The sequence below is a fragment of the Carex rostrata genome, chromosome 11 (genome assembly GCF_964058835.1).
Source record: "Carex rostrata chromosome 11, lpCarRost1.2, whole genome shotgun sequence".
Taxonomy (NCBI): domain Eukaryota; kingdom Viridiplantae; phylum Streptophyta; class Magnoliopsida; order Poales; family Cyperaceae; genus Carex; species Carex rostrata.
In genome coordinates this window covers 13,214,261-13,224,859 of record NC_135928.1, presented here as the reverse complement: position 1 = coordinate 13,224,859, position 10,599 = coordinate 13,214,261, and the positions used below count along the sequence as shown (strand labels likewise).

The following is a 10,599-nucleotide window of genomic DNA, read 5'->3' as shown; positions in this document are numbered from 1 at the left end:
GGCACAGGACCTAATTAAGTCACAACATGGTATGGGATGATGAGTCCTTGCCAACGTCCTTTGGGTACGTTTGGATCGTACAAGGATTAGTGCAAGAATAACGATTTTTAAGTTAGTGGTTGAGAATAGTACCAACCTGAATAATTTGAAAATAATGCTAACTTTAAACTATTCGGATTAGTAAAATATCATTTAGATTGTATATTTGAAATAACAATGGAGAGAATGAATAAAATAATGATTAAACTAATATTATATTACATTTAAACTAAATTTTTAAACACTAATCTAATATTTTATTTAATACTAATCTACTCTGATATTATATTTATTTAATACTAATTTAATATTAGTAGAAGTAGGGTGTTCTTAAGCTCACCAAGGTATTTCGTGAGCTTAACTCCAAAATCTATTAGATTAGCTTCAAATAATAAATCTAAGCCATTGAAACTGATTTACATTACGAGTGATGAATTTACATGTAAAGTTTTTAGAATTTTGAATTAATTTTGTATAAAGTCAAGTGGTCAAAAAATGAATGCATCAAAATTAATTTATAAACCTTCTAATTTTGACCGCTTGACTTTATACTAAAATAATTAGAAAACTTAAAATCTATGTATGTAAATTCATCACTTGTGAATTAAGTAGATGGATTTCAACGGCTTGGATTTGTCTTTTGAAACTGATATAATATATTTTGGAGTTAAGCTCACCAAACAAACACTCTAGTTTTACTCATTTAATATTTAAACTGATATTATATTGTGGGTAGGGCTACGGTGCTATGGGTTGCATAGAGGGCTACGATGCTATGACTTAATATTCGAGTTTTTAAAATCCTAACGGCCGATCCGAAGGTTCATCTTGTTCTCCATATTAATATGTATTTGGAGACCAAATTTTACATTTTTTAGAAAAAATTTACTATTTTTTTAGATAGGTAGAAAATCAAATATCTGAATGGTGCATAATTTTTTAGATCAATTGATTTTCTACCTATCTAAAATAATAATAAAAAAATTTCAAAAAATGTAAAATTTGGTCTCCAAACACATATTAATATGGAGAACAAGATGAACGATTTGGATCGACCGTTAGGATTTTGAAAACTCAAATATTGAGCTTTAGCACCGTAATCGTTTTTAGTGACACCCGATTACAACTTATATTTTTAAAGTTTTCAAAGTACAAATAATCAATCCAAATCGTTCAACATGATAGATATATTAAAATGTGCTCGCATATCAAATTTTATATTTTTTTTATTTTTAACTATTTATTAAGCATTTTACAAAATCAAGAAATAAATAGATGGTCAAATGATGATTTTGCCATTCCGCAAAAAAATTCTGTTGATCTTAACGTTAGAAGCGGAGATAATTATATAATCTGGGGCTGGCCGGGCTGTTGGATTTGAAAGAATTGAACGGTTGACGTTACAAGGTTTCCATAGAAACATTTGCCTTTTATTTTTTCAGTATCTGTAGGTGTTAATGTAGGAAAACAAAAGCTGCAAGAGTACATAGAGTATACTGGTTGCTAGATTATGGAATTATGTTGTACTCCCATTAAATAAGTTTGATGAAGGAAGCACAAGTAAGATTTTTTAACAAATAACATATATATATATATATATAATAAGAAAAAAAAATTCATTAGGCTTAGTTGTTGCTGCAAATCTGGTATAATTCATGAATAAATAAGATGATATAAATTCATTTGCACAAGTAATTATCAATTAACATGAATTGACAGGATAAACAACGTACATCGTTATTTCTTGAATCACCTACTAATTGTCAAATGGCCCAAAAATATATATGCAGCTAACTAGCAGTACTTCTACTTGAAGAGATTAGGATTAAACCAGTCCCTGCGAATTGAAGGATGCGAAAGACATATATATATATCAGAATTAGTCTCCTACCATTCAGAAGTAACAATATATATATATATTCATGATTCTTACTTGGTTATGTCATTGAGGTGGTCTTCAAAATCAACTATTTCTTTCCACTTTTTTGATGCAATTAATATATTAAGCCAGTAAAGCATGTGCTGATGGCTCTTTTAGAACTAACTCATCTCTAGCCTCAGGCCCAGCCTGGAGACAAGGTGTTCTAGATATACCACATGTGAAAATCTGCAATTGATTTTACATTTGAGGATGAGCATTTTTTAATTTTTAACTCAAGAATCAGTTAAATTGACAGGTTTGTGCTGTTATAAAACACATATGTACAACTGGTAACATATATAGATAGGAAGTCTTTATATCATGATAGAGATAGGTTATTTGATAACTGACCAAATGGTGACCAAAATAAAATAAAATAAAATAATTAGAATTGCAAATATGTCCTTTATAGTTTAGATAGTGTTTGTCTCAAATTTGGTATAATTTGAAAGACAATTGGTCATTCATCAAGAAATTAAATTTGGAAAGAGTTCAGTTGTAGCATTGACAATTAATTGATAAATGACCAAACCATTCTCAAATTGTACCAAGTTTCATACACAACCTATCTAAACTATATACGGAGAACATGTATCTCCAACCAGAGTTTAATTATGATTTGATAAACAAACATTTTTTTGGTATGTTGAGTTGTCAATATAAATTCCTTCCCAGTTCCCATCATGATAGGCTTTAAATAGATAAAAATAGGTACAATAAAAACTAAAAAGTGTGGTTACCATAACAGCAGGATCACCATCATTTTCCTTAATTAAATGATCGAGCTTCTTGTGATCCAACTGTCACAGAAAAAATGTATCAGCAATTAGTAAATGATCGGGATTTTGTGATAATTCAAAAAGAAGAGAAAAAAGATGACAATAAGGTGGAAAATATATATATATATATATACTAGCAGCACTGCAGAATTACAACTTTGGCGAAACATTTGGTCGACATATTTGGAAGCAGCAGGGCCCAGCTTGCAGTGATCATACGTCTCATTTGCATGGTAGTACCCCACCACATTCAGCTGATGTTTGTAACAGTACTCACCTGTCTGTACAATTTTAATGAAATACTACTCATGATTTTAATTTGTATTCTTGAATAAGGAAATAAATTTCACCTGATCAGAAAAGGCAATAGCTAGACTAGACTTATTTACACAGAAATTCTATTCCAACCTGAAAATTAGCGATCTGAAAGGGAGTGAAGAAAGTGGATGGGGAGTGCGAGACGGGCATCGCATCTACGATTTCAACGGTGGTATAGTTGCTATAAGTACCAATGAGGATGCCATTGATGGCCGACGAAGGATGCTTCAATGCGTGTAAAACTATTTTTATGTAAGCCGTTTGGGATAGCTCGTACCTGATCGGCCAGTACGTAAAACCTGTATGTCCCATCTCTCTATCTCTCTATCTCTCTCTCTGAGGTGGTGAATCTCCGTCGGTTACTGATTAAATTCCTTTGGTTTGCCTCTTCAAACAAGAGATATTTATCACAGATTTCAGAACATGAATCACTTTGAGCGGCTCATATGGCCAATCATCAGTTCGTATATATTTGTTGTCCAATACGATATTAAAATCAGATCCATTTGTACTCCAAAATAAAATTAGTCACAGCATGTCTCACAAGTGATAAATGACGTGTATCGAACAATAAACGCTAGCAATATTAAAGAACGGACAAATTGGATGTTCAGTTATATATACCATTTGCTGATTGCATCTTTCGGAAGGACCAATTTTATTATATTGGATAATTTGCTCTCATTATATTTTTGAAGATCTTTTATTATTTTATCTGTATAGCCCAATATACAACATCTTTGTCAAATCAGCATGTATATGTAATATGTGTATCGAACAACAGGTTTGAAAAAGACAAAATCGATATCTTCTTGTTATATATCTTGTACCAATTGTATCTCCTGTTTTTAATATCTGTGTAATCCAATGTGCATTATGCTTATCCTTCTACTAAAGGAAACATCAGGTAACTGACCCGCTAAACTGTGATCGATATTAGAATATTCCGTGAACCAATTCTAGACCAAACGGAATTCATACAACTCAATTTTTTAGTTCAAGTTGGATTGGCCAGATTCTGATCGGACGAACCTCAAGTTTGAGTTATTTTGGAGTTCCGTACTCGACAAGATCCTACGCTCTCGGTTGGGCGGAAGGAAAAAGTTGCGGGAAGGCAGAGGAAGGTAGAAAGTTACAGGAAGTGAGACAATTTAATATACATGATTTCATTTTTAGTTGTCAGAAAAGTTTTGTTGAATATTAACTGCAAAGCAAATAACATATTTATAATATAAACCTAGCTAATAATATTAAATGAAAAAAAACAATTTACAAAGATCACCATATATCGCCGGGGACCATGATTGATAGCAAATGTCAGCTTGGACAATCGTTTTCACAATGTTTGGAAATTTCATATTGCACTCCTAATTAAAAGAGAATTTGCGCACAAATCAGAGAAACAACTTAATCTGAAAATGGTGAAAACATAAGTTAATTATCAAGTGCTTGAAAATATTAGTATTCTTAAATAAATGGTTTTTAACGGTTTAATTTTATCTAAAATTTGGAGTACCTATTGATCTGACAAGATATCCAGAAGTTGTATCTCGCATTTGCCGCCACGTGTATCGTGTGGAACTTCAAATGCAGATGAACTACGTTGATCAAATTTTGGAGACTTCAGAAGAGTTTTGTTGTCCAAAATTTGGACTAGAGTTTGAATCGATGACAAACTGCAAATTAAAATTGACATGTTATATATAATAGTATACACCAAACACTATATTAAAAAATAAAATATATATACCCAAGATGTTTCATTTCTTCTCATAGTAGACAATGCCTTAAATAAACCAGCAGGTATTCGTTGTGCATCCATCGTGAGTCGATATGCTCTAAACCCTAGAAAAATAAAAGTGGTCTACATTTTCATATGGAGATTAAAGATTCTATTAAGACAACTACCCATTTCATGAGCTAGAATTGGGAGTCATCATATTCGTTTTGAAGATTTGGCGGTATTATCTTTTTTCTTTGAGTAAAAAAGGCGTCCGATTTCATTAACTGAAACATGATAAATTACAAAGAAAAAATTTACTAACTCCTCAGCCAAGCCCAATGAAAAAAGGCCCAAAGCCCCTTTAATTAAACAGCCAAGACCGAACATTCAAAAATTCCAAATTTTGCAGATCAGTCCCAAAAACTACATATGGTACCAACACAACCATATAAAAAAAAAATACACAAGGCTGGTACCAACACAGGTGCCAGTACAACAAAACCAAAAACAGAAAAAGGCCAGTACCAGCACAGATAGATAATTACTCTAGAACACAGTACTAACACAAGCAACTAAACAACACATGGTAACTAAACTACACGGCGCCATCTAGATTCAATATTTTTGATACATCATCCAGGACCAAACTGCACTATGCATAGTTAAAGGTACCAGATCTGTATTGCATCAAGAAAATTAAATAAAATTGTCAAACTTACCTCCTAAGTTTTGAATACTTGAAATTATTATTTAATCTTCAGATTTCGGAAAAGTCTTATTAAATACTACCTGCAAGGCAAACAACACATTTATTAGAATCTCAATTTAATATATTAAATGAAAACACATATATAAAGATAGATTTAGAAAGATCACCGTATCGCTAGGGGAGTGTGATTGGTATCAAATGCCAGCTTGGATAACCATTTTCATAATATTTGGCAATAATTTCATATTGCATGTGTTGGATTGTGTCATAATCTACATGTATGATATACACGAAAGAATATGACATTCGGTCATAATTTTGGTGTTGGTTTTCTCCAATAACTTGCAAAATGTTAAACATTGATTATTATCAAACTTAATTTAACGTTAAGTATTGAAATTATTTATCATGCATAACTATCAGCATATATAAAATATTTTTTCTTAACTTTGTTGTATGCATGCATATATATATAGAGAGAGAGAGAGAGAGACAAATTAAAGTTCATACTTAATATGTGCATGATCATCAATTAGATGCCATAACTAGGCACAAATGACATTTTCGTTACGCAAAAAATATATTTTGTGTGAGAAACTGAGAATCATTCATTGCATACTCAGATATGGATTTAGTTCAAAATGTTGCACAAAGAAGTTGAATTTTTTTTTTTTTTTTTTTTTTTTGGTTTGAAGCCCGTAGGCAGGAAGAAGTTGAATTTTAGTTTAGCCCATATGTTGTCAGAAATGTACCCATTTAGTAACATTGATTATATCGATCATGCATTCATGTTAGAAACTTAGGATGACTAAGGATACTATTTTCCTTTCAATTAAAATTATAACCAGTACATTGCATACTGGTACAGGTACAAACCAAAAGGTCTTCTGCAGTTAGGTATGCCAGTAACATTCGAAGAAAAAAGAATGAAATGACAACAGGGTGATTAGATAGAGCTAATACAAATAATAGCCATCATCTCGGCTATCAAACCAATAGGGAAACAATATCGTTCTTCATATCAACCCTTTTGTTCCAACGAGTTAAGACATACGAAATATTGTGATAAACCTAAAAAAAGCACAAATTAACAAAATATTCGATATATATATACAATGGAAGGCATCAGATCTCCAAGGTAATTGAAAGGGTTACATCGATCACTGAACAAAATCTGAAAATATTAAAATCTTTAAAAATAAAAATAAATAAATATATATATATAGGGGCTAATTTGCTGCCGGCAGCATTTTAGCCAGAGGTGCTGCCACCCCTTTTTATATTTTGTGATGTCCAGACAACAAATCCAAACTGTTAAATGTTTAATCTATATTATAATCTACTTGGAGACCAAATTTTACATTTTTTGGAATTTTTTTACTATTTATTAAGCTAGTTTGAAAACCGTTGTTTTCAGTAAATTTCTGCAGCATTGAAATCAGCGGTTTTCAAACCAGCTTAATAAATAGTAAAAAAATTCCAAAAAATGTAAAATTTGGTCTCCAAGTAGATTATAATATAGATTAAACATCTAACAGTTTGGATTTGTTGTTTGGACATCACAAAATATAAAAAGGGGTGGCAGAACCTCCGGCTAAAATGCTGCCGGCAGCAAATTAGCCGGACCCTATATATATATATATATATAGAGAGAGAGAGAGAGAGAGAGTGGCTAATTTGCTACCGGAAGCACTTCGACCGAGGTGCTTCCGGGCTATATTAGCATATGTGATGTTCAAACAACAAATCCAAACCGTTAGATGTTTAATCTATATTAAAATCTACTTGGAGACCAAATTTTATATTTTTTGAAATTTTTTTACTATTTATTAAGATGGTTTGAAAGTCGCTGTTTTTTATGGTGTAGAATTTTAATAAAAACAGCGATTTTCAAACCATCTTAATAAATAGTAAAACAATTCCAAAAAATGTAAAATTTGGTCTCCAAATATATTTTAATATAGATTAAACATCTAATGGTTTGGATTTGTTGTTTGAACATCACATATGCTAATATAGCCCCGGAAGCACCTCGGTCGAAGTGCTTCCGGTAGCAAATTAGCCACACTATATATATATATATATATATATAGAGGAGAGTTAAAATACACCAACCGTTTATACCCCAAGAGAATCCCATCATCTAAACCGCACATCTAATTTTAGATCAGCGGTCCAGATATCACCCGCTTTAGATCTTTCAATTTCCAAAAGTGTGATTTGACCTCTTCTTCTCCTCTCCAGTTTACTATCGGTAGCTCCTCTCTTCTTCATTGAACGAAACACACGCGCAAAGGAACTCTCTGCTCTCCATCAGCGAAATTGGCTCCTCCCTCCGTCTGTCTCTCCAGCCAACCAGTGAAAACTCATGACTGACCATTTATGCTAAATTGGAAGGAGCAATGATTAGCATTTCATCTATTTCCACTATTGATCGTGGCCAACTCCCAGGTGGTACTGAATATGCTGGGTCAAAATACAGTATTACCCTCACTAATGTAATTCTTATTTGTTCTTACCAACATTTGTGAATTTCAAGTATTTTGCTTATTAATCTTATTGCTATAATTCCTGATGTTTGAGAAATAAAAAAAGTTAAATTTGGGCAGTTTGTAAAATTTTCTGAAATACCAATTTGGTCAATGAAATTTTAGGGAACACCAATTGGTCCTAAAGCTTGATTTGAAAATATAAGGTTGTGAGCCACCCCGTGTTCGCTGCTAGGAAGAGAGTGAGTTTCATTCATGGTCAAGAAAGAGCGAAGTGGGTGGATGGAGAGGAGAGGAAAAGATAAGCGTGCCGGAAGAAGAGCAAGTTATGTTGGCGTGCGAGTTTCGTTCAGTGGGGAAGAGAAGTTCAAGCGATAGCAAACTGGAGAGGAGAGGAAGAGGTCAAAGCGCACTTTAGGAAAGTTGTAAGGTCCGAAGCGGGTGATATCTGGACCGCTGATTTAAAATTAGATGTGCGGTACAGATGATGGGATCTTGTTGGGGTATAAACGGTTGGTGTATTTTAACCCTCCTCATATAGATATATATATACACACACAGAGAGAGTGACTAATGCACATTCGAATGTATATGGCCGAAATACATACAGTTCAAATTCGACTTTTGAAAATCCAAACGGTCGATCCGAACCGTTCATCTTGTTCTCCATATTAATATGTGCTTGGAGACCAAATTTTACATTTTTCTGAATTTTTTTATTGTTTATTAAGCATTTTTTAAAATTGTTGTTTCGCTGTGAACAGTAAAAAGCAGTAAAATTTTCTGGACCATCAGATCAGCGACTTTCAAAATTGCTTAATAAATAGTAAAAAAATTCCAAAAAATGTAAAATTTGGTCTCCAAGCACATTTCAATATGGAGAACAAGATGAACGGTTCGGATCAACGTTTTGAACTTTAAAATCACAAAATATGAGCGTGAAGTAAAATAGTCGCTTTACTTCGCAACTCACCGTAGCCCATCTCTCTCTCTCTCTCTCTATATATATATATATATATATATATATATATATATATATAATTAAGAAATTATAATACTCATATTGAACCAACACAAAGTCCAAATTGCGACTCAAAATATCCATAGTAATACTAATATCATAAACTATCGATCTCTTTTCTATTCAAAAAATTTTCAACATCATGCCATAATCTATCTTTTTCTATTTAAATTTCAAAATAACCTAGACATCATGGCATAATTAACTATCTTAATTTATTCAAATTATTCCAACTATCATATAGTAAGTATTATTTTGTTATTTCAAGAAAGAAAAGAAAAAACAATAACATAAGTTGCACTAAAACATAACTACACGCTAATTTAGTAAAAAGTAAAACTAACCCCTATTGGCTTTTGGGAGCCCTCGACTTATTTGTTTGACTAGATTTGCAAAACATACATAAATTGCATTTAACAGTTTCCTTGAGTTGAGATGTGTGCAGGCTCATAAGATGTAGAAATATTCCAATGAAGGCCAAGACTTCATATTCAATATCTACTCTTCACAAGCTTTCCGAAAAGTGGTCATATGCCGAAATCGAACACTCGAGCACCAAGATACGCCTATTTGAAGAGTGCCGAAGTTTCAAAACAGTTAAGAACCGTTATAACGATCCAGGAACCGTTATAACGAAATAAATAAACCCCGTGACCCATAAAATAGGTTTTAGCGTCACCGAACACTAAGCAAGTCAGAGCCGAACCGTGGCCGGGACCAGTGTTTTAAAATGCAGTTTTGTTCATGCATGCGGAAGGCAACTACATATGCGGTATGCGGACGCATATGCGGATTTTCATGCGGATTTTAAAATAAAAATTCACGTGTATATATATAGAGAGAGAGATGGGTTATGGTGCATTGCAATGCATGGAGGGGTTTGTGCATTGGACCATAAATCTAAAATTCAAAATTCAAATGACCGATCCAAACCATTCATCTTGTTCTCCATATTAATATGTGGTTGGAGACCAAATTTTACATTTTTCTGAATTTTTTTACTATTTATTAAGTATTTTACAAAATTGTTGATCCAACGGTGGCTTAACAAAACAGTAAAATCAGCAGCCACCGTTAGATCAACAATTTTGTAAAATACTTAATAAATAGTAAAAAAATTCAGAAAAATGTAAAATTTGGTCTCCAACCACATATTAATATGGAGAACAAGATGAACAGTTTGGATCGGCCATTTGGATTTTGGATTTTGAATTTTAGATTTATGTTCCAATGCACAAACCCCTCCATGCATTGCAATGCACCATAGCCCATCTCTATATATATATATATATAGTGTGGCTAATTTGCTACCGGAAGCACTTCGATCGAGGTGCTTTCGGAGCTATATTAGCATATGTGATGTTCAAACAATAAATCCAAACCGTTAGATGTTTAATCTATATTAAAATCTACTTGGAGACCAAATTTTATATTTTTTGGAATTTTTTACTATTTATTAAGATGGTTTGAAAGTCACTGTTTTTTATGGTGCAGAATTTTAATAAAAACAGCAATTTTCAAACCATCTTAATAAATAGTAAAAAAATTCCAAAAAATATAAAATTTGATCTCCAAGTAGTTTTTAATATATATTAAACAT

General features: G+C 32.3%; 1 protein-coding gene and 1 non-coding gene across 3 annotated transcripts; both read right to left on the bottom strand.

The window, feature by feature from the left end:
- Positions 1-2,035: 2,035 nt before the first annotated feature.
- LOC144562450 (ER membrane protein complex subunit 8/9 homolog) lies at positions 2,036-3,409 on the bottom strand. 2 transcript variants are annotated; one of them, XR_013514082.1, is made up of 3 exons: positions 2,874-3,017; positions 2,701-2,760; positions 2,036-2,146 (listed from the first exon to the last, which is right to left on the bottom strand). XR_013514082.1 is itself a non-coding variant. In XM_078311679.1 (3 exons), the coding sequence occupies exons 1-3, from the start codon at positions 3,367-3,369 to the stop codon at positions 2,042-2,044; spliced, it is 387 nt and encodes a 128-aa protein (XP_078167805.1). In that variant the 5' UTR covers positions 3,370-3,409; the 3' UTR covers positions 2,036-2,041. The 2 variants fall into 2 exon arrangements, 1 of the variants encoding a protein (XP_078167805.1); XM_078311679.1 differs by lacking the exon at positions 2,874-3,017 and adding an exon at positions 3,148-3,409.
- A 3,020-nt stretch (positions 3,410-6,429) lies between these two features.
- On the bottom strand, positions 6,430-6,516 carry LOC144562504 (small nucleolar RNA Z102/R77). The gene has a single exon (XR_013514120.1). It is a non-coding gene; the product is annotated as a small nucleolar RNA Z102/R77 (small nucleolar RNA).
- Between the last annotated feature and the right edge of the window lie 4,083 nt (positions 6,517-10,599).

Excerpts from the sequence above, each read along its gene's own strand:
- LOC144562450 (XM_078311679.1), bottom strand. The coding sequence starts at position 3,369 with ATGGGACATACAGGTTTTACGTACTGGCCGATCAGGTACGAGCTATCC. Across the intron at positions 2,761-3,147 it reads TTCAGATCGCTAATTTTCAG|TTGGATCACAAGAAGCTCGA; the intron begins GTTGGAATAGAA and ends TTTCTGTGACAG. Across the intron at positions 2,147-2,700 it reads ATGGTGATCCTGCTGTTATG|ATTTTCACATGTGGTATATC; the intron begins GTAACCACACTT and ends AATCAATTGCAG.